The sequence below is a fragment of the Exophiala aquamarina genome (assembly GCF_000709125.1).
Source record: "Exophiala aquamarina CBS 119918 chromosome Unknown aczIA-supercont1.4, whole genome shotgun sequence".
Classification (NCBI taxonomy): Eukaryota; Fungi; Ascomycota; class Eurotiomycetes; order Chaetothyriales; family Herpotrichiellaceae; genus Exophiala; species Exophiala aquamarina.
The window spans coordinates 1984179-2006769 of NW_013550584.1; the positions used below are offsets into that span (position 1 = coordinate 1984179).

General features: G+C 50.2%; 9 protein-coding genes across 9 annotated transcripts; 5 read left to right on the top strand and 4 right to left on the bottom strand.

Annotated features, from left to right (window-relative positions):
* Positions 1-109: 109 nt before the first annotated feature.
* A1O9_05824 (protein phosphatase 2 (formerly 2A), regulatory subunit A) lies at positions 110-2204 on the top strand (the record flags this gene model as incomplete). The annotated part of the gene is made up of 5 exons (XM_013405038.1): positions 110-172; positions 237-342; positions 401-552; positions 603-1793; positions 1854-2204. The coding sequence occupies 5 exons, from the start codon at positions 110-112 to the stop codon at positions 2202-2204; spliced, it is 1863 nt and encodes a 620-aa protein (XP_013260492.1).
* Positions 2205-3524: 1320 nt separating this feature from the next.
* On the bottom strand, positions 3525-5409 carry A1O9_05825 (uncharacterized protein; the record flags this gene model as incomplete). The annotated part of the gene is made up of 2 exons (XM_013405039.1): positions 3525-3576; positions 3629-5409. The coding sequence occupies 2 exons, from the start codon at positions 5407-5409 to the stop codon at positions 3525-3527; spliced, it is 1833 nt and encodes a 610-aa protein (XP_013260493.1).
* A 471-nt stretch (positions 5410-5880) lies between these two features.
* A1O9_05826 (uncharacterized protein) lies at positions 5881-7049 on the bottom strand (the record flags this gene model as incomplete). Its single annotated transcript, XM_013405040.1, has 2 exons — positions 5881-6248; positions 6320-7049. 2 exons carry the CDS (start codon positions 7047-7049, stop codon positions 5881-5883), a joined length of 1098 nt encoding a protein of 365 aa, XP_013260494.1.
* Positions 7050-8261: 1212 nt separating this feature from the next.
* On the bottom strand, positions 8262-10016 carry A1O9_05827 (uroporphyrin-III C-methyltransferase/precorrin-2 dehydrogenase/sirohydrochlorin ferrochelatase; the record flags this gene model as incomplete). Its single annotated transcript, XM_013405041.1, has 1 exon — positions 8262-10016. The coding sequence occupies one exon, from the start codon at positions 10014-10016 to the stop codon at positions 8262-8264; it is 1755 nt and encodes a 584-aa protein (XP_013260495.1).
* A 778-nt stretch (positions 10017-10794) lies between these two features.
* On the bottom strand, positions 10795-12579 carry A1O9_05828 (elongator complex protein 3; the record flags this gene model as incomplete). The annotated part of the gene is made up of 2 exons (XM_013405042.1): positions 10795-12171; positions 12226-12579. The coding sequence occupies 2 exons, from the start codon at positions 12577-12579 to the stop codon at positions 10795-10797; spliced, it is 1731 nt and encodes a 576-aa protein (XP_013260496.1).
* Positions 12580-13106: 527 nt separating this feature from the next.
* A1O9_05829 (succinyl-CoA ligase [GDP-forming] subunit alpha, mitochondrial) lies at positions 13107-14319 on the top strand (the record flags this gene model as incomplete). Its single annotated transcript, XM_013405043.1, has 4 exons — positions 13107-13279; positions 13375-13422; positions 13477-13658; positions 13721-14319. The coding sequence occupies 4 exons, from the start codon at positions 13107-13109 to the stop codon at positions 14317-14319; spliced, it is 1002 nt and encodes a 333-aa protein (XP_013260497.1).
* Positions 14320-15743: 1424 nt separating this feature from the next.
* A1O9_05830 (uncharacterized protein) lies at positions 15744-17644 on the top strand (the record flags this gene model as incomplete). Its single annotated transcript, XM_013405044.1, has 2 exons — positions 15744-16287; positions 16335-17644. 2 exons carry the CDS (start codon positions 15744-15746, stop codon positions 17642-17644), a joined length of 1854 nt encoding a protein of 617 aa, XP_013260498.1.
* Positions 17645-19099: 1455 nt separating this feature from the next.
* On the top strand, positions 19100-20742 carry A1O9_05831 (beta-glucosidase; the record flags this gene model as incomplete). Its single annotated transcript, XM_013405045.1, has 4 exons — positions 19100-19167; positions 19242-19906; positions 19956-20541; positions 20604-20742. 4 exons carry the CDS (start codon positions 19100-19102, stop codon positions 20740-20742), a joined length of 1458 nt encoding a protein of 485 aa, XP_013260499.1.
* A 711-nt stretch (positions 20743-21453) lies between these two features.
* Positions 21454-22514, top strand: A1O9_05832 (uncharacterized protein; the record flags this gene model as incomplete). Its single annotated transcript, XM_013405046.1, has 3 exons — positions 21454-21608; positions 21830-22229; positions 22413-22514. 3 exons carry the CDS (start codon positions 21454-21456, stop codon positions 22512-22514), a joined length of 657 nt encoding a protein of 218 aa, XP_013260500.1.
* Positions 22515-22591: the final 77 nt, after the last annotated feature.

The following is a 22591-nucleotide window of genomic DNA, read 5'->3' on the forward strand; positions in this document are numbered from 1 at the left end:
AACACGCGTTCACCCAGATCAAGATTCCCGCCAAACTGCGACCCCCTCCCCCAGGATTCCTCGAAGCCTGAAGACCCGCCCTGATACTCGACTCCTGTTTACAGGCACAATGGCCGACCAAGATAATGGCGACGAGCTCTATCCCATTGCCGTATTGATTGACGAGCTCAAGGTACTACTGTCTTCTGTGATGCTATTTGGGCATGTGCCAGCTCGGTGACTGACACTTTCAATAGCATGATGATGTTCTCCTACGCCTCAATGCCATCCATAGACTTTCCACAATTGCCCTTGCCCTGGGCCCTGAACGTACGAGAGACGAATTAATACCCTTCTTGGACGGTACGTACTGTTTCTGCCCGTGGCTCTACCTGCGCGATACACTGACACCCATATCCAGACTCCGTTGAGGACGAAGATGAAGTCCTCACTGCGCTCGCTGAAGAGCTTGGAAACTTCATTGAATACGTTGGAGGACCAGAATACGGTCACGTGCTGTTGCCACCGCTTCAGAATTTGGCCGCCATCGAGGAGCCGCTTGTGAGGGACAAGGTACGCGATGTCCATATTGCATATTACACCCTGGAATCTAATCCCTCAAGGCCGTTGAGTCTCTGAACAAAATATGCGAAGAATTGTCGGAGCGACAGGTGGAAGAAAGCTTCATTCCCCTGACCCTCAGTCTCTCCAAAGCAGACTGGTTCACCTCGAAAATATCGGCCTGCGGTCTGTATACAAGTCCTTATAAGAAAGCCAGCCCTCGGTCCCAAGCCGACCTCCGTCAGCATTTTGGCCTTCTTGTTCACGACGACACTCCTATGGTCCGGCGCCAATCTGCAAACAATCTCGCCAAGTTCGTTAAGGAAGTGCCAACCTCCACTGTCATTGAGGAGATGATCCCCCTGTTCCAACACCTTGCAAGCGATGACCAAGACAGTGTTCGCTTGCTTACCGTTGAAGTCCTTATCTCCATCTCGGAAGCCATTCCAAAAGAACAACAACCAAGTCATGGTGTCCTTCTAACCGCTTTGAGAAGTCTTTTTGAAGACAAGAGCTGGAGAGTTCGATACATGGTAGCTGAAAAGTTCGAGAAGATTGCCAAGGCAGTTAATGAGGAGGTTGTCACTCGGGATTTGGTCCCAGCGTTCGTCAAGCTTCTCAAGGACAGCGAAGCTGAAGTGAGGACCGCGATCGCCAGTCAAATCCCGGGATTCTGCGCGCTACTTGATCGCGAAACCTTACTCAATGAAATCATGACCAGCATTGAGGATCTCGTTTCCGATCCCTCACAACATGTCCGAGCGGCCTTGGGAACCGAACTCAGTGGACTGGCTCCCATTCTCGGCAAAGAAGAGACCATCTCCCACCTTCTTCCAATGTTCTTGCAGATGCTCAAGGATGAATTCCCTGATGTACGATTACATATCATCTCCAAGCTCGAACGTGTCAACGATGTCATTGGCATTGATTTGTTATCTCAGTCCCTGCTTCCCGCCATTGTACAACTGGCTGAAGATAAACAGTGGCGAGTTCGTCTTGCCATCATCGAATACATTCCCCTCCTTGCCAAGCAGCTGGGTGTGAAATTCTTCGATGAACAACTAAGCTCACTCTGTATGGGCTGGCTGGGTGACACTGTTTTCTCTATCAGAGAAGCTGCAACACAAAATCTAAGAAAATTAAGCGAGGTTTTCGGCGTCGAGTGGGCCAACCGATCCATCATTCCCAAGGTTACGGCGATGAGCCAGCAAGAGAACTATCTTTACAGAATGACCACGTGCTTCGCCATTACAGTAAGTTCATGATCCTGTTGAAGATCTGGGTGAGATACAAGAGACTAACCTTTTATTTAGATACTAGCCCCCGTCGTCACACTCGATATCATCCGAGAGAGTGTCCTTCCCATGATGGATCGACTAGTGGCAGATCCCATCCCAAACATTCGGTTCAACGTAGCCAAGTCATACGCCGTATTGATTGATACACTTCGCCGACTTCCCGAATCCGGCACAATTGCAGAGCTAGAGGCATCCGGTACTACTGCCACTCCTAGTTCGAAAGGCGAAGATCTCATCAACGAACAAATCCTACCCAACTTAGAAAAGCTCAAAGACGATGAGGATGTCGATGTCAGGTACTTCGCTACAATTGCTGCTGGCGGCTCCACGGTGAACGCGGCCGAGCGGATGGAAACGGGACCATAGGTCTTCCAGTTTCTCTCAATCAGCTTCGCTGCTACCGGCTCCGTGGGTTGGAGAGGTTGGGTTCATGGAACAGTGTTACAGTCCTCGTCACCGTCAAACATAGAAGAAAGAAACGATTGGGAAGGTCAAAATCTCTCGTCCCAGGAAGATCACGACGCGAGGGTAAAGAAAGGGTGAAATAAATGAGTGATACCACAATTGAGCATGATGAGATAAAGTGTCAGATGAAGAAACTGCGATTTGTGTGATCTGAACATTGATTGAGTCTTTCTCGTCTCTTCCTCTCTCTCTTCCCCCCTTCTTCGCTTTCTTCCTCTTGATAACGGCCGAATAGGCAGAGAGGCAGGGCAGACAAACGGAGACGAACCACAGATATCAAGATCAAACCACAGGCGGCGCCGAACCAACAACGATCCAATTGCAAGAATGCTCATGCCTATGAGCCCTCGAGTGATATGTTTTGATCGATTATAAGTCTCCAGTAGTTTGGTAGTATGTAGCAAAGCAGCAGATTATCTTAAAACAACAAACCTCTAACCCAACCCAACCAAGTCTACACCCCCCCCCAAGCCCATACAAGCGTCGCGAAGGTAGACACCGCCAACCAATTCAGTCGCAATCTCCTGTCTCGACGGCTTATAGGGTAAAGATGCCACAACGATGGGGGTGTTCGAGGCTTGAGAAGACCCTAGGTACTAGTAGCCCTGTGTCATCTGCAATGAATAGGCGGAGAGGTGACTTATAAAAATACTATACATGTCCAGTCTGAAGTTCAGGCCAGGGATTCGGCGCATGCTATCAGAAAACATGTGTTCAATAACAAGACGGCCGTGCTATCAGCCCAGGGTCTAAACAGTGACAATAAAAATCAGACCTTCGGGTTTGCAAGTGCAACGATGATACGAGGCGGCCCACCCTGTAAGCAGGCTCGGTAGATGGGGTCGCGTCCAGGTGGGTACATCCTGACATTGACGATGTCGATGATATGGATATCCAAAAGGCGTGTGATAAGCGCCGCGGCGGTCGTGTGTACTCTCTCTTTTCTTTCCGTTGACCACGACTCCCTGTCCTCCTGCCGGTTTGGGCGCTCCTGGTCTGGAACCTCCATCAACACAGTTGTCCAAAATGATACAAGTGGCGTTTCGCGGCGATTCTAGCTGTCTTGTCTCAGGTCGGTTCAGTTGACAAGAAATGCTCGGGCACACCGAGGGAGGTACATTTTCGATGGCGCTCTTGTGGGCTCATGGGTACCCAAACCGAACAGTAGACCCAAACGACATCGCTTTCTCCACACAGCAACAGTAGATTGCTGCTTTTTCGTCACAGGCTGAATCCAATGTTATACCTGTTATCGTCGATCAAACGGCCGTATCTGAATGCTTGTCAGCAACAGCTTGCAACATACAATCAAAAACCCGACTCACTCAAGCAACAACCTGAAATACCAAACTTCCAAGTCCTCGTTTCTAAGCGCCTTTTGCGCCCACTGACGGCTTTGATCGGCGATTTTCTTGGCTTCAATCTTCCCGGATTCGACTTGATCGAAGTATCGGACTGACTCGACATATTCATCCCCAACCAAGCCCAGCGGAACGTAGTGAACCCATGGTCGCAACCACTCGTCGTGCCACTCACGGAAGACGGCGAGTTTGTACACGATGGATTTACTCAAGAGCCAGGCGTAGTAACGACCCGAAAAAGCATTTCCATCAATATCGAGGAGATAACGGGCGTTGAAGGCGTCAAACATATTGACAGGCTCGACAGTGCCGAAGTATGCGCGCTGTGCGTCACAGTCGCCTGGGTCACATTGTCCAATGTGGGTGAACTTGACATCGAAATAATGAGCCATGGATTCGGTTCGGATCTCCTTCTCGCGCCACATGTCGGGGGTGGTGGTTGAGTTATCAAGTTCCAGAATCTTCGAATTGCTCAGTGGTTGAATCTTGGTCAGAAAACGTTGACGATGCTGTCTTCTCCATCCCCCATCTCGTGAGAAGCCTCCGGTCGTACTCCCTCGCCAAAACATCGTCGGGTCTTTTTGCTCCCATGGCATATCCTTCTCCTTTTCATACTTGACCCGACCCATATAATACCAAGGCGATGGATAGAGGATGTCTTGGAAGCTGGAGATTTTGGATTGTGAGAATATTGGGAAGAGGTCATGTGTTACATCGAAGGCGTTGGGTCGGTCAAAGAATCCAAAAGACTTCTCCATGCTTGGTGAGTTACAAATATCTGAAAAGGCTGTAGTGTTTCGAATGAAACCCAAGGGGAGGTCTGAATATGCGGTCACGTTATCCGGACAGGAGTCATTCAGGCATGACCGAGCAGGACTATCAGGGGAACAGGATAGCCGAGAATTGCTCCAGGTCGGTTGATGCGCAAAGCGATTGAAACGGGTTGTCCGGTACTCTTTGATCCTGATCCCCTCGCCCAAGTCTTCGGGTCTGGGAGACCAGTGGTTTTTCAAATCCTTGCTCTCGTAAGCCTTTGGCATATTCTGGTCCGTGGCGACCTGAACATGATGCAGCAGATCGTCATGCTGCATCACAACCCTTGGTTCGTCATGAATGTTAAATGGCAGATCCATATCGGGTAAATATCTGAGAAAATCTTTCAACATAATGGGCGTCGCCTCGCGATGCCATTGATACATGTCACCACCACCTTCGATCCGGGTGACCTCCCCGTTGCGAATCATCACTGCAATCAGTGCGTTGTCGAATCCAATCGCCTCTCTGGTCCTTTCACGAATGACCGACGGTTCCAGAGCCCAAAATGGGAGGAGCTGGTGGTAGATAGTATCATATTCGTCAATCAGCTCCACACCTCTCTTCTTCGCGAAGTTGTACCACTTGTCGAAATTCGGCGGAGGCGGCAATTTGTATCGCCTGCGGTACTCTGCGACGGCATCGGCAAGAGAGCGTGACTGGCGAGCAAGAACTGCAGTAAAATCTCCATCCGCCTTCGCGACTAGTTTGTGGATGGGATGAGACAGGGAGCTCGCAGGAAGGACAGGACGGTTTTCTTCGTGCGCATGGTGGCCGTGAAGGATATTCTGGGTGGATTCCTCGATGGAATAGGGGTCCCGCAGCCAGAGAACTGTGAATATCGCAGTGGCAATCAGGAAAGTGAGAACCAGTAACTTTCGAGACCTTACCATGCCTTGCACATGGCTCTTATTTGGGTTTCTCAAACTCATACATAAGACGGGAGTGGTTGAGGGGGGCACAGACACATGCTTCGATCGGGGGTGGCACAGAGGAATGGTTTGCGGTGTGGAGACGTGAGATGAGGATGCACAGCGATCTATGCTCGACCAACCGGCCAAACGAGAATACCACTTCTCCTCGAGATTGTGTTCCAAACTATGGTACAAGAACTTGCATGAGGAGGGAAAACGACAAAAGCTCAACGAACGGGGCCTCTGTTTCGTTGCCTTAGACCTGGTGATCAGTGAATACTATCTGGTCCTAGCACGATCCCTAGCGCCAATCTAAATGTCTTTAGCACGGCTTTAGTCTTTGAATGGTAAGTTCCCCGAGAAGAGGCATGGGCCACCGCACGTGAAGATGTGAGAAATTTCGCCGCAAGATCTACCCAGGTACCTTTGTGGTATCGCAGTACCCACAAGAGCTATACACTCTATGGTATATCCTAAAGTCTACAGAGGTCAGTAACCCAGCGCCTTCCAGAGAGGTCTACTGAGTCTCGAACCAACGTCTCGAACAACCCCAGTCCAGCCCCTCGCCATGCAGATCAGATTCGTGATGCCGATGATGCGCCTTACAAACACGTCTGTCTGCTCAAAATCATGCGCGTACACATCCCAGATAGCTTGATCATCGACCGCAGGGTCCAGTCCAGCGGATTTGGCGACGTTTGATGGGGCTCGAGCTCCGATGACTAACCCACGGCCGATGATGCTCTGGTCAGCAACCAGTCGTGTTGTAGCTTGAACGACATCGTCTATCTTTGCCATTGCGCCGCCTGCCATCACCAGTGTTCCGTCAAGACCCAGAAGTGGCGTTTCGACAAAATCTGTGCTTCTAATCAGTCACTTTGCTAGGCTGTAACTGCCTCTCTTCGGCTCTGCGGTCACTTGTACTCACAGGGATTAATCATGTTGACCCGAATCCCGTTCTTGATTGCTGCCGTGATTCTTAACGTTCTGAACAATCCTACCACACCGTGTTTGGCAGTCGCGTAGTAAGGTAGGCTAGGTAGACCACACAAACCGGCAATAGAAGAAACCAAGATTAGATGACGATCTCGTGCCGCTGTCTTCTCCTCCGGGTTGCATTTCTTACTGCCCGGATTCCGGGACAGATAAGCAATGGCAAGGTGCGCAGTGTACACAACTCCTCCGAGATTGATATCCAGTGTTCTGTGCTTTGGCACGGGCGGGTCATTCATAGAAGTATAGTCAGGTGGCTCCTCAAAGGCACCCTCCTCTGGTGGGTTGGCGATGCCGGCATTGGCCATGACATGGTCGATCCCACCGTGCGGACTAAGAGTTGCCGCTTGTTTGAAGAAGGCAGCTTGACTTGACCAGCTTGTAACATCAAGATGAATGAAATGGTGATTAGGATTCCCGGTCTCTGTCCTGATTTGAGCCACCAGTTCCGCGCCAGCCTTGTCGTTCACATCGCCAATAATGACATTCCCGCCATGTTTTGCCCATAGTTGAAAACAGGCTGCCCCAAAGCCTGATGCACCGCCGGTGATTAAGATAGTTTTGCTCTTAATATTGTTGTAGTTGATTGGCAGCGAGAGATCAACAGCATTCGAGTTTATAACCGTATTACCGTACGCTATTTGTCCTTCATCCTGATATGCCATGATTGCAAGCTGGTGGTGTACGTCAGAGACATCAGAGTGGTTGGATCAAAAGTCGCTTTCCTTCATCCCTGTTTCGGGAACCAAAACAAAACACTTCCACCCTCACCACAAACTCCTGTCACCATAATCATCCTTACCCTCACCGTCACGATGGCTGACGAAATCGCTCTTGGTCCGCAAGCTAACTTCAATATCTTGCTACCGAGATACTGAAGATACCAAATACACCTGCACTCGCCGGCGGCCAGCAACTTATTGCCGAGCTCCGTGAAATAAGGGAGCAGTCAATGAGAGACACGATGGCAATCCGACAAGACATTGCAAATATCCGCCAGGAAATTGTCGATGTTCGTCAAGAGCTTGTGACTATAATTACTGCGTCGTATGTACAATTCGACCTATTTTCATATTACTATGCTAATTCTATAGGAATTACAATAACGCAGCACGGGTTTAGAACACATACCTTCGGAGTCAAAACGAAAATCTTATATCGTTTCTCAACGCTACTACCTGTACCGCTATCATTAATTTCCCTCACACCTCATCCGAACTCGAACGAATGGCAAGAAGACAATTAGATTCTATACTACAACAACTAGGTATTCCTACGCAGGGTGCAAATTTGGCGGATAAGAAGTGTTTGCTCAGAGCTCACATCGGGTTACCAGAGGTTGCAGGCTCACCACCTCCATAAGAGACACAGTTCTAATAATATGGGACACGCTGCATGAAGTGCATGAATCAGAACTGTATTGATAGTTTACGATTAATGAGAACCAATATCATGACCTGAAGCAGCGGCTAAATTCCCTACAATAACTTTACAACCACAGTAAGCGAGCCCAGCCACAATGTTTCTGCAGCAAAGCCTGTTCCCGCGCAATGTCGACAATCCTTCTTTTATCTTTATGTACTTCTCTCACTGATCGAAAGAATAGCCCTGGAAGTCTACTGTTTGCGAGGGATAGGCAATACGAATACCGGTCGCATCAGCGAAATTTGAATGTGGACCTCTTCTGACATCCAAGACGATTCCTGATGAATGGGACCTGCAGAAACGCAATAGTAACCTGCTCGAGGAACAATTGGTCAGTGCTTATCGCTTGGATCTTGATCATTATGGCATTCTATATCTAGGGTATCGTTTTAGTACATAGCCCTCTTCATCGGGCAAAATCACCATCAAACTGTCAGCACGTTAGGAGGAGATCACAGATCAACGGAAGTGTTGTCTGTGGTTCTAGTCATCTGCTCTAGATCCTTGAGCAGGTTTAGCTCGGAACTCGTTGATCCGGTGGCCTCGAGACCTCTAAAACCCTCTTCGACTGACCACCTCTCATTCTTACTAAGCTGATGCAAGACCTCGCATGAGTGGCCAACCACAAGTAGACCGGGCGGTCGAGATCCTTCATCTTCCACTGCCTGGCAGACATGCTGTAAGGTCGATCGAATGACTCGCTGATCCGGACAGCTCGCACGCTCAATCACTGTGCAGGGTGTATCTGCAGGCCATACCGCTCGCCCTTCGGGTCGTCCGCCTGTTTCGCCAGGAATTACAGTGAGGCTGCTGACTAAACTTTCTAGTCTGTGTAATGCCATCAGGAAGACGACCGTTTTGCTCTTTTTGTACGATGGTGGTTCTGGGGCAGCACCTTTTCTGCCAGTACCGGTACAAATAACGACTTGGTCGGCGACCGCTCGATGGGTGACGGGTATATCGGCAAACAGTGGCGCTGAAAGTGCACTCGTAATTCCAGGAATCACTCTGACATCGTAACCACGATCACGGAAAAATGTTACTTCCTCAGCGCCTCGCCCGTACAGGTAGGGATCACCTTGCTTCAAACGAAGCACATCCTTGCCTTCCTTCATAGCGTCCAATCCAAGTCGGAGGAGTTCCTCTTGAGCGGCGTCTGCGTTACCAGGAAACTTACGAGCAATGTGAACAGAGGTCCGACGTGGTATAAGTGCCAAGATCTCGGCTGGAACGAGTTTGTCGGCAAGAATGAAGTGAGCGTTCTGAATCGCGGTTTGGGTAGCGATTGTGAGGAGAGATGGGTGGCCAGGACCCGATCCTGCAAGCGTAATTGTCCCTTTCCGAAGTGGTAGGTGTCCAGAAATCAGAGTCTGACCATCAGGCGCGTTATCGGAGATTGGTGGAGGTGGTTGAGCAGTGGATTTGTAGGCGTCAAGAATCTTTGAAACATCCGTGTCTGTGATACACGCCAACCGATCAAGAGGCCAGTATTCGCATATCTGCGAGAGCCACCTCATTCTCCGCGTCCTTAAGACTGCCGGATCTTGATCATTTTCTCGGATTAATGTGTTGAAGGTATGCTTTTGCGCAGCGGACTCCTCATCTTCCGCTTCCGCTTCAATGGGCTCTGAAACGTTTACCGACTGTGAGCGATAATCTTCCTCCCAAATCTGCCTCCTCAATGAACCCAGTCTTTCTACCGCGTCCCCAAATTTAGGTGGCAACGCCGAAACCACTTCCCTCCGAATACGAGACGACAGCTTGCAGCCACTCCCGGAAGTCGTGATTCCTATCTGTAAAGGACCGTCCAGATGCGTAGATAGTAACGTGAAGGTACATAGTCTTGGGGCGTCAACAACGTTGACAGGTATTCGCTTACGCCTGCACAGGCTAGAGATGTGGACACTCCGCGGGTCCTTTGCAGGCAGGGTAACGAATACAGCATCGACGTAGTTCTCGATCTCTTCCCTGCCCAGTGTACTTAGATCCTGCTCTTTAAATTCTTGCTGTATCCACCGCACGTTGCCGTCCTCGATTGCCTTTACTATAGTGAAATGGACGTCTTCAGTCTCAGGAGCTAGGACGATGGGTCTAGCACCGACTTGCAGAGACTTTGTACATCTCGAGGCTGCAAGAGGTCCAGATCCAATGATCAGGTGGACATGACCAATACAGCTTTGCGCAGTCAAAAGTGCAGGAAGCTGCATCGTGATCGAGCCGAGGAGGGGTTCGCGGCAAACTTGGAGATAACAGTACAACTTGAGGATGAGAAGGTATATAGGACGTTAGGTACTCGTACAGGCGACAAAACGCCAGAGCAATGCATAGAACAGAAAAAGCTAGGAAATACGCAAAACACAAAAACCACCCGGTCTGGAGAGAAAGTCTGGGGGCGCCGAAAAGATTTGTTGGAGATGCGCGGAGAAAGAGCGACTTAGATTTCGGGTGAAAGAAAATGATGCCATTTCGATTTGCTGGAGGCTTTCTTTCTTATCGCCTATCGCTTATCGGCCGCCACACAAGTTTTGCTGGTGGGGCCGCGGAGAGCATGCCATTCATATTCGTAAGCACCGACCACTCCGCGGATGGGTGAGGTTGTTGGGTGTTACCAACCATAATTGCACATTTGACCATGTCTTCTTCGCTCATCTGGACTGATGTTATCTCAATCATGATGCCGTATGGACCTTTGAATGACTTGATCGCAGACCGTTTGGAAGGGCGGGCAGTTGGAACGACAGGGTTGATAGGGATCATTTCTCGTGAATTAACTCGTTCAAGACCAGAAAAGAAACCCAGATGAACCATTAGCCAAAGTCCACATGGCAACTGGCTCGGCAGGCCGTACTCTAACGGAAGAGCTTCCGCCGAGCCTGGGATGACGCCTTGACACGACCGGTTGTACTTTTGTTTCCGGAAGCGGGACAGGGTAGACCAGATGTCGATGCCCGACAGACGTGTTATCGATGGCAATAGCAGCGGCCATCAAGCATCGGGTTCTTCATCGTCATCAAAGGACAACTTTTTGCTCATATATGGACCATCAAGTGTGTATCCCAGGCGTTCATAGTAGCTTCGTACGCCCACTCCACTGATGACACTCAACTTCTCACTACAGTGCTCATCTCGAGCGATTCTCTCGGCTTCATTCATCAGAAGTGTTCCATAACCTTGGTGCTGAAATCTACTCTTCTCACGACCGTGGATGGGGACAGCTAGTCCATAAACGTGAAGCTCTCGCACGATGCTAGTTGGCTGGCCAGTGAGTTCTGGGCGGAAAGTGTGGGTTTCTGAGCACTTTCTCAACCTTAGCATCGCAATAAGGATATCCTGCTTTGGATCTTCGTAGGCAAGGAATGTCTCCCAGCCACCATTCGCAGTGTAGTCTCTTCTCACGAGCTCCACCTGTGAAGGTCTGATCTTGTTCTTGACTTCATTAATGCCCACTTCTCTGGTGCGGACATCACGGCAGGTGGTGCCGAAGTCCTTCATTCGAGAGAGCGCCAACTCTCTCAGATTGCCATTTTCCACGCCCGAAGTTACCAGTGGCATGGGGATATCTCGTTGCACTCGATAGATTCTAGTCCAAGGAGGAATAAGGGCTAGGATACGAGCCACCAAATCGACAAGGGCATTTGGAGTATAGTTCTTGTATCGGCCGGTCCGCCAAAGCTCGTAAAGTCCGGTGCCTCGAATCACTAGCGTCGGGTAGATTTTGAGGCCATCGGTTCGGAAGTCTGGGTTTTCGAAATATTCCTGAAACTGGAAGATATCTCGTTCCATTCCAACGTTGGGTAAGTCAGGCATCATGTGTGAGACCACCTTGAAGCCTGCATCTTTGCATAACTTGAACGTCTCCACCACCGATGCTACGGTGTGGCCTCTGTTGGTGTCACGAGCAACATCCTCGTACAAGGATTGAACTCCGAGCTCCAGGCGGGTACAGCCATACCGCAGCATATCAGTGAGGTGTTGTGTCTGGCAATGGTCCGGTCGAGTCTCTATAGTGAGGCCAACGCACTTGATACTGGCCATCTCGCCTGCCATGACCGCCTCGTCAACATTGCTGGTTTGATAGCCTGAACAGGCATTGTGCAACTGAGCGACAAAGTCTTCCCTGTAACTGCTTGGCAGCGACATGAAGGTTCCACCCATGAGGATGAATTCGACTTTGTCAACGCTGTGGCCAAGAGAACGGATTTGGTCGATCCTTCCACGAGCCTGTTCGAATGGATCATAACGGGCACGGATCGCTCGCATCGAAGTGGGTTCATATCCCGTGTATGACTGGGTGGAGTATTCGAAGTCGGAATCTGGTCCTCCTGGGCAATAGACGCATGCATTTCCCGTAAAGGCGATGTGCTAGATCACGAGCGTTAGTAAGTGCATTCTGGCACAATAAATTAGAGGACTCACAGGACAGCGATGAGGCTTACTCATGCAAGCGACAACGGCAATTCCACTTGCGGACCTCACTGGCTTAGCCATTAACTTAGCCATTAACAGCTTCCTGTAATTCTCGGGAACAGCAGACAGAATGGCTGTGAGTGGTGGTAGATTGCTAAGTCTGTGTCTCTTGGCAACATCGCCTCTGAGTCGGTTGAGATTGACATCCTTCTTTGGCTTGGATGAATCCAGATTGGACTCATATTCCTGAATGAGAGCATTGGCTATATCGGTACAAGCAGCCATATAACGAATGTTCTCTGGCGCCAGCTTTTCCTGCTTGCCCAACTTCACCCTCGGCTTGGTCACTGTCTCGGTCGCCATGACGCCTAAGGATCTAAATTAGTCCTGTTCATGCGCGAGAAGAATGCATCAACTCAAAATAGAAGATGCACAAGGAGGGGCATCTGGTTCTTGCCAGTATTAAGTTGGGAAGTGAATGTGGTGACTGATGGTGAAGATGGAAATTCGAAAATGATACACGGATTAGGGAAGGCGGCAAATCTGGAGGCGGTCGGCTCGGAAATACTTTGTAGAGGCTTGGCAGAGCGAGCTCCTGCTGCCAAAGCCGCCAAAATTGACCCTCGAACTTGGGTTGGTCCTTCCAGGGAACCTGTGGGCTGTTGTCCAATTGCCCGTCCTACTCCGAATCGGCAAGACGCACCTCCACAGCGCAGCCTCTCCTTGACTAACGTTTGGAAGCTCATCGGCGCCCATTGGAATAGATACAACACCCTCCATCTGCACTTCACTGATTCTGCGGCCACCCTTCCTAACAGCAGGAGTCCTTTCGCTCAACCTGCGGCAGCTCCTTCTGCCTCGCTGTCTCTTATCAAATCGGCCGCTAAACAATGCACGCCCTCAAGGCCTGCGCCTCTACGGCGATACGACACGCTTCCCGTAGAGGTTATGCTACTGTATCTTCGTTTTCAGCTTATGGCCAGACTATTCCGAACCTGAGAATCAATTCTGAGACAAAAGTGATCTTCCAGGGGTTCACAGGTAATTTCATGACTTGCTTCAGGTCTGAGTGCCGCTGACAATCGATGTGCAGGAAAACAGGGAACGTAAGTACTCGGTTGAGTCTATACATTCACACCTATCTTAACTGGCCCTCAGGTTCCACGCACAGCAAGCAATTGAATACGGCACAAAAGTCGTTGGAGGGTAGGTGCTACTGCAGCAGGAAAAGCCCCTGTTCAACAAGCTCACAACCATTAGAACCAATCCTAAGAAAGCTGGCTCTACTCATCTGGACCTTCCTGTCTTCAAGAATGTCTCCGATGCAGTGAAAGAGACGGGTGCCGACGCAACAGCAATCTTTGTGCCTCCACCGTTGGCTGCTGCTGGTATCGAGGAAGCTATTGCCGCTGAGATCCCTCTGGTAGTTTGCATCACTGAAGGTATGTTCGCTCTAATACTCGAAATGCTACGAGATCCCCTTCTAACACAACTGCCCTTCTAGGAATTCCTCAACATGACATGATCCGAGTTACAAACATTCTCAAGACTCAAAGCAAGACTCGCCTTGTTGGACCCAACTGCCCCGGTATCATTGCGCCAGGACAATGCAAGATTGGTATCATGCCTGGCTTTATCCACAAGCGAGGACGCGTAGGCATCGTGTCACGATCGGGCACCTTGACTTACGAGGCGGTTAATCAGACAACACAAGCAGGCCTTGGACAGTCTCTGGTTATTGGAATTGGAGGTGACCCATTCGCTGGAACCAATTTCATCGACTCGCTAAAGGTTTTCCTTGAAGACGAAGAAACTGAGGGCATCATCATGATCGGCGAGATCGGTGGCAGTGCAGAGGAGGACGCAGCAGACTTCCTGAAGAGTGAAAACAAACAGAACAAACCGGTTGTTAGCTTCATTGCCGGTATCAGCGCTCCTCCCGGACGACGAATGGGCCACGCCGGTGCTATTGTCAGTGGTGGGAAAGGTGGTGCGGACTCCAAGATTGCCGCACTGGAGGCTGCTGGTGTTGTGGTCCAGCGAAGTCCGGCCTTGCTGGGCAAGTCGCTGCATGAGCAATTTGTGAGCCGTGATCTCCTTTAAAATGTCATTTTAGAGATTCCCTTGGGCCAGGTCACTTTTGTTCACAGGAGACGATGGTCTATTTTAGTTTGTGGATGACCGGTCTGGGTCATACTCTGCATTGTACACGTCTAAATAGTCCGTGGCCGGTTTGTGTATACGTCTGCCGAAATGTTTTATGCAGCCCGCGAGAAACGCTCGGCCTCCAATCCAAGATCACGTAAGGTAGTCGGCCCCATGGATTTTGACCATGGTCTTTGGTTTGCTTTTGCACCTCGTCCATCATCTCAAAGATATTTGTCCTCGCCGACTCGCTCGAACGTTAAGCCAGGCCTGAAATCCGCAGAAGACCAAGAAGCCAGCATATACCTAAAACACAGATGAGAACGGGGATTGAAAACTATTCAAACGGGGAAACTCACAGCCACTGCAACGAATATAGACCCAGCCACTGCACCAGGATGCTCCGGATCCTCTTCCAACCCCATCATCATATGGTGATCGCGCTGTGCACGTTAGTGAATCCTTCCCGGCAAATAAGCTGCTGCAGAGGATATCAAAGCATACCGCAAACAGGCTGCCTATTACGCTCAATATCACAATGGCAAACGCCGAGATCACCGTGCTACAAGCAAGTTAGTTCTGGGGTTTGCGATTGCGGTAAGTGTGGCTGACCAGAACCACGCATTGCCAGCGGAAACGACAGGTTTCATTGTGGGCGGTTGCTGGAGTAGGAGGACAGGAATCTCAGTCAGGAAGAAGAGAGGGTGGATATTGAAGAGGACTCGGTGGACCGATTGAACGAAGCAATGGGAGTCCGAAGGTTGCCTGATGTTGAGCGGAATAGGGCTGCTCCTCACAATGGGTGTATGGTGAGGTTTGTGGACGCGATATCTTCAGAACAGGTGGGATGGGGAGATCTGAGGCTTTGTGAATGAAGTCGGTCTATTCAATTAAGGGCTTGGTCAAACGAAAAGGATTATAAGTCGACCATATGGAGGAAGAAGCGCAGTTGAAGTTGCCAGTGGTCGACTCAGACTGACCAATCACAACAGAGCTTGGGGAGGGAAGCTGCAGCCGTCATGGACCCTTGCTCCTGCCAGGGTAAACGTTCTTGAACATTCTTGAACCAAGATCCTGGCCCACCGCCGTCTCTGTACCGACCTCCTGACACCATCCAGACTCTCCCATCGACAGTTCACCGTCCGCCTGATTCGATCATAGGACAATTCGGTACCAAAATTGCTCGGCCTTCCCCGCATACACTAGGATGGCGTAACAGGGCCTCGTGAGGACTCCCCCATATCGACGTATTGTACGTAGTACATAAAGCCATCCACCAAAAGAGCCTCGTCATCATCCAACATCGAAGCCGTCCGTTTCTTCAAACAACATCTCGACCACCAGCCTGTACGAAGGACCGAATTAAGTGGATCAAACTATTCATGCCCCGAAGTGATCCGGCTCTCGACATTGACGAGCAGTCACCCCTCATTGGCGCCGAGGACACCTCTGAAAATGGCGATGTCGACGAAAGGCCTCTTTCTGAGGCCATTAATCTCGAAGACTCCTTTGTAGAGTCAAAGAGCTCCTGGTATCTTGCCTTACTCACAATCTCCATTGGAGGCCTGCAAATTGTTTGGTCAGTCGAGCTCTCCAATGGCTCACCTTACCTCTTGTCACTTGGGATGAGTAAGGCTCTGGTCGCATTTGTCTGGCTTGCAGGACCCCTGACTGGGGTTCTTGTCCAGCCTTACATTGGTATTCTGAGTGACCGATCGAGAATTCCTTGGGGCAAACGAAAGCCTTTCATGGTTGCTGGTGCACTAGGGACCGTGGTGGCGTCCATCATGCTTTCCTACGCCAGGGACATTATTCGTGTGATTGGCGGTCTAGCAAAAGACGCCAATTACGATGGAGGATATAAGACTGCAACCATTGTTCTGGCCACCATCATGATGTGGTGTTTGGACTTTTCAATTAACACTGGTTAGTCCATTTAGAGAGCACAGATGATCCTTGCTAATGTTTGCCAGTCCAAGCTGGGATTCGTGCTTTCATAGTCGACAATGCCCCATCCCACCAACAGGAATCTGCCAATGCATGGGCTTCCAGAATGACCGGGATCGGCAACGTACTTGGTTATATCTTTGGCTATCTCAACCTACCACAGTATATGTCATTTTTTGGAAACACCCAATTCAAGGTGCTGGTGGTGATTGCCTCAATTGCGATCACCTCTACAGTTCTGGTCAGTGTCCTATTCATCAAAGAGCGTAATCCACGTTTAGACCCGCCCTCAAAATCCTCCCAGCAATCTTCCGGATTGATTGCATTCTTCAAACAAGTATTCGTGTCCATCAAAAGGCTTCCACCCCAAACAAAGACGGTATGCCAGATACAATTCTTCCATTGGATGGGCTGGTTCCCTTTTCTCTTCTACATTACCACCTACATCGGGCAACTATATGTCAATCCTTACCTGAAGCCGGGCCTGTCTGATGACGAGGTCAACAAACTGTGGGATAAGGCAACGCGAATCGGGACCCTGGCATTGTTAATATACGCCATTACTTCTTTTGCCTCGAATCTGATTCTTCCATTCTTGGTGGTTCCGACCTACCGCGTTGAAATCCCTCAAGACTCCGAAGAAATTCCCCGCCCCATAACTCCAACCTCACCCGTTGGGACCAGAGAAAGAACCGCCTCGTGGGGAGAGCTGGCAATGGTGCACAGTCGATCACAGTCTAATCGTGACATACGTCCAGCTCTCGGTCATTCACATCCTAGAAAGACCGGCACTCAACAATCCCAAAGCGTCCTTCATCGCTGGTTGGAACGTCTACAAATTCCTGGCTTGACTTTAAGGAGAGCTTGGTTATTGTCACAATTTTTATTCTCAGTATGCACATTCAGTACGTTCTTCATTTCGACTCCACAAGCGGCTACCGTGATGACTGCACTGATCGGTATAACTTGGTCTTTAACCCTCTGGGCCCCCTTCGCCCTGATTTCAGCTGAAATCTCTCGAAGAGATGAGAGGAGACGACGTATGGACCGTCAAAGACTGATAAATGGTCCGGATGGCGCTGAGAGCGACACAGTAGAAGAGGAGGAAGATAAAGCGGGAATCATTCTTGGTATCCACAACGTTGCAGTCAGCGCGCCCCAGGTTTTGGCGACTCTCGTATGCAGTGTTGTATTTAAATTGCTTCAGAAACCGAGAAATGAACCAGGTGATGTCAGTGTCGGCTGGACGTTGAGACTAGGTGGGCTTGCCACTTTGGTATCGGCCTTCATCACATGGAAGATGAAAGAAGTTGACAACGAGGATGAAGATAAATAAGATTGCCTCCCGGTGACTCACATAGGGAAGAGCAACGCGAAATAAACACGGGTCGAGGCGCACCTATGTGCTTTTGCAGATCACAACCGAAGGTGAACGGAATCCAGCATCACGCCGTCAAAGGGTCCTACATCTGGAAAGATCTCCAGGGTCCGCGGCAAAGGCCTGTCGACCCGCTTCGCAATCGTATTCTATATCTGCCCTGCAGGGAGACATCTATTGGAAGCGCCAGGCGAAAGTACGCTGCGTGTCTTCGGTGACTAGAGTGGGACCGTACTGGAAGGTTGACTCACAGGAGTTCGCTTAGCCCTCCGTCATCTTCGTGGCTTGATGGGACAAAAGTTAGCCCCATTTATCTGCCACCTTTTACAAGGCATTTACTGGATTCTTCCTCTCCCTGGATAGTCGTGAGAGGTTCGATATACTCCGCACTGAACAGAGCCCGTGGATGCCGTAAGATCTAGCCATTCCTTCTCACCGGCGCTTTCGATGCGGATTTCTTAAGGGCCACAGACCCGCGTGAGAGCTCTGTGCTGAAGAGCAACGCCTTCCGCCAATCCTAGCACTTCGCCCGCTCGTCGACTGAATGTGGAAAACCCGATTCTGCTCGAATTGCGTGCTAAAGGCGGCCCAACAGGCCACAACATGGCATCCTATACCCAGTGAATTGCCACCGACTTGTATTTTGGCATGCACAAGCCGCTTGCAGACATGAGGTGTCGGATAGTCGGGCCAGGCGGAGCAACGGGTTTTCTTAGGTCAGGTGCTCCAGACGTCGGAAGTATGGTTCTAAATCCTTTCAGGGCAGTCGTCGAACGCTCATCGTCTTGGCTGAGTCTTCACTGGGTTCACGTAGTAACACTGGGAGTGGGAACCTGGAAAGGAAATGAGACTTGCATCGTTGGTGATAGAATTCCCGAAGAGAAACCGTATGGCTAGATTTCTCGACTATCTCTGGTACAACTGTGGCAGAGGCGACTAGGCTAAATGTCGGCAGCCCAAGAATCGGCCCAGCAGCACTCCGCAACCAATCCGGTAGAATTCATCTTCGCGTGGTCCAAGCAAAATCTTCGGCTCAGCAGAAGATGTGGAGCGATCAAGCTCTACCAGTAGTTTTTAACCAGAGAAGTACTACCGCCATGGTCCCGAAGAGCATGGAGGATACATATATCAACCCAGAGCAACTTGTGAACCACACCTTTTTGTTCCCCCCCGCCCGTTCTGTTCTGCTTGTCAAGACAACCAAACTTTGCGAGTGGGATCAAGGTTCACGACACTGAAGGCTGCAGCCCATAGCGTGACACATCGACAGAACTGGATCCCGGGTTTGAGGACCTACAGAGTACAGAGCACCCCACCAAGCATTTAAAAGTGCGAGAGAGCCCCCCAGGGCGACGTACCCCAAGAAAAGCCACCTAACGCCAATACGTGCAGGTCTAGTTAAGAACTCACGCCATGGTTAAAGACAACGCGCCTAAAGCCGGCCTACCGGCTAATTTCTTATGGGGTTTCGCCACTGCAGCGTATGTTCTTTTGACCCTTCTAGCCTGAACCCCGGGTTTTCTTTTTCGCTTACAGTACCATTTCAATTTTCTAGGTACCAAATTGAAGGTGGCGCTACTGCGGACGGCCGTGGTCCTTCAATATGGGACACTTTCTGCCAAATCCCCGGCAAGATTGCCGATGGCAGCTCTGGAGATGTTGCTTGTGATTCTTATCATCGGACGGATCAGGATATCGAATTGCTCAAGAAGCTTGGTGCTAGAGCATATCGATTCTCCGTCTCATGGTCTCGAGTAATTCCTCTTGGTGGTCGAAACGATCCCGTCAACCAAAAAGGCCTTCAGTATTATGTCAAATTCGTCGATGACCTCCTCGCCGCCGGCATTGTCCCGTTCATCACCCTGTTTCACTGGGATCTGCCCGATGAGCTTGACAAGCGATATGGAGGTTTCCTAAACAAGGACGAGTTCGTTGCCGACTTTGCAAACTATGCACGGGTCATGTTTGAGGCTTTGGGCGACAAGGTCAAGCATTGGATCACGTTTAATGAACCCTTCTGCAGCGCGGTTCTTGGATACAACATCGGCGTCTTTGCACCAGGCCATTCGAGTGATCGAACACGAAGCACTGTTGGTGACGGAAGCACAGAACCTTGGATTGTGGGACACAATATTCTCATTGCTCATGCCAACGCCGTCAAAATCTTCCGAGATAACTATAAATCCAAGATCAACGGCGAAATCGGCATTACGCTGAATGGTATGTCAGCCGTACACAGTCGTTGTGTTGGATTGCTAACACTTCCTAGGGGATTGGACGGAGCCTTACGACCCTCATTCGGAAGCGGATAGACTGGCATGCGACCGGAAGATTGAGTTTGCCATCTGTTGGTTTGCCGACCCAGTCTATTTTGGTCACTACCCTGAGTCTATGGTCAAGCAGCTAGGAGATCGGTTACCAAAGTTCACAGACGAGGAACGGAAACTCATTACTGGCTCCAACGACTTCTACGGCATGAATCATTACTGTGCCAATTACATCAAGAGCAAGGACACCGACCCTGATCCGCAAGATGTCAGTGGCAATCTTGATGTTCTCTTCGAAGACATGAATGGCAACAGCATTGGACCAGTGACCCAAAGTCCTTGGCTACGTCCTCACGCCCCCGGTTTTCGGAAGCTGATGAAGTGGTTGAGTGACCGATATGGTGGACCGAAGATCTATGTTACCGAAAATGGTACCAGCATCAAGGGAGAGAACGACTTACCGATGGAAGAAATTCTGGAAGATGATTTCCGAGTGGAGTATTTCCGGGGCTATATCACATCTATGGCGGAGGCAGTTGCCGAAGATGGCATCAATTGCCAGGGATATATGGCATGGAGTCTGATGGAGTAAGTTCAAGCTGTTATTCACCTATCGTCCTTTGGGACTTGCACTCTGACATGGTTGCTAGCAACTTCGAATGGGCTGAAGGGTATGAAACCCGCTTCGGTGTGACTTACGTCGACTATGCCAATGGGCAAAAACGATACCCCAAGAAGAGTGCACTGGAGCTGAAGAATATCTTTGATCAGTACATTGGTAAGGTCTAGATGTTTGGAAAGTGCATGGGTTTTGATCCTTTTCGGCCTGAAAATAATGTCACTCTCGATGGATGATTTTTGGGGGGCTGGAGTGAAGATATGGGTCAAACGACTTCCAACTGTTGAACACGGGTGTTTGGAAATGGTTCACCAGGGGTGTATTATCTGGATTACCTAACTATCTTCCATTGTCACTAGTTAGTATTGTCATGTTACTCGACCATCATATGACGGCCGAGCCTTGATCTTACGATATTTGGTCTGATGAGCGAATCGCCGGGAACCACATCTTTTATTCCTTCTCGTTCACCAGGCTCGGATGACCGTGGCGGGAAGCAGAAACGGAACACAGCTAAAATGAATTGGGCCTCCCCCCCTCCGCCCCTCCAGTCACCACCAGGAGTAATGTTGTTCCTTACCCGAACCACCCTTTACGGTAGCTGTTCCTTTTCACCTCCCACTTCGCACGGCCTTTCGGGCGTCATCATCGCCGTTGATACATGAACTACCTGGTAGTAATTTGGATTAATCCTCTTCACATACATAAACGACACTTGCTCGCTGGCTCGCTCCCTCTGTGCACTTACATCCCAAGCAGCGGACGTTAGCATTCCCCCTTCGTTCTTTCTCTCTCCGCCTGTGCTGTACGCTTGGCTTCGTTTTCTTTCTTCTTTCGGACTCATAAAACCACCTTGGAAATCGCAAGGCTAATCGACAGTTATGGATACGCCATCGGTCCCTCTCAACTTCGTCCCCGCAGAGACGGGTGAGACCTTCAAAGTGGGCACCATCCAGATCCGTATCATGGAGGACGGCTCGAGAACAGACAACCGCATTGGCAGCGCTGAGTTCACTGTTCCGCCCCACACCTCTGGGTGAGTATTCCCTCCGCTGAACGCCGCTCCCCGTGGTGGACGATTCCTGTGGACCAGAATAATGTGGACCCTGAAGAAGTGGAAATGGCTGACGAGCGATCATTCTCTGAGGACAAAAGACCGCCTCCCCATTGGCATGAGATGGTACGTTGTTTCTTCGTCGTACTATTCTTCCCTCTCCCGAATTCAGGCGGAAGTCTGTCCTCCTCCAAACAAGGTAGAAATAGAGACAGCTCAAGAGCCGCGGCGGAGGATTCTCACTCAGGCTCTCCGTCATTCACATCTCATGCTCTCTCACGACCCAAACCTTTGCACAACCCTTATCCAGAATTCGCTGACACAGCCCCGCGACCAACCAAACAGCACGATGAGACCTTCCTCATAACGCAAGGTACACTGCGCTTCCATGGCCTGGACGGCAAGACCATCGACGCCAAACTGGGAGACTACATCACCGTCCCACCGCGGTCGCCACACACCTTCTCGAACCCGTACGACGAGCCGGCCAAGTTCTTCAACACCTATACACCGGCCTTCTACATCAACTACTTCAAGCTGTTGTCGACCCTCGGCGAGGCCGGGAAGCCTATGAACCCCGAGGCGAATCGCCGCGCTATGGCTGTGAGTTCTGCTTCGGGCTGCCGAAAACCATTCCTCGTCTCTTCTGTGCCCTTGTCTTTTCAAGTCGTTTCTCTCTTTTGTTTGCAGCCCAGCTGAGGTCCCTACCTCCGTTTCAATACCGAGCATCTACTATGGCGCTTCCGCCTGCTAACATGTGGTTCTTTTCCTTTCTTTCCCATTTAGTACTTTGCCACGATCGGCGTCGCGGACGACGAGATGCACATGGACAAGCAGCAATTCTATGGCAATGGCAATTCCGAGGCCGAGAAGAATGGGAAGCAGTGAAATATGCAGAAACTGGCCTCGCTTCAGCCCGAGGAGTACGCTGAAGTGGTCTGGACAAACCTTCGAGCCTTTGTCTT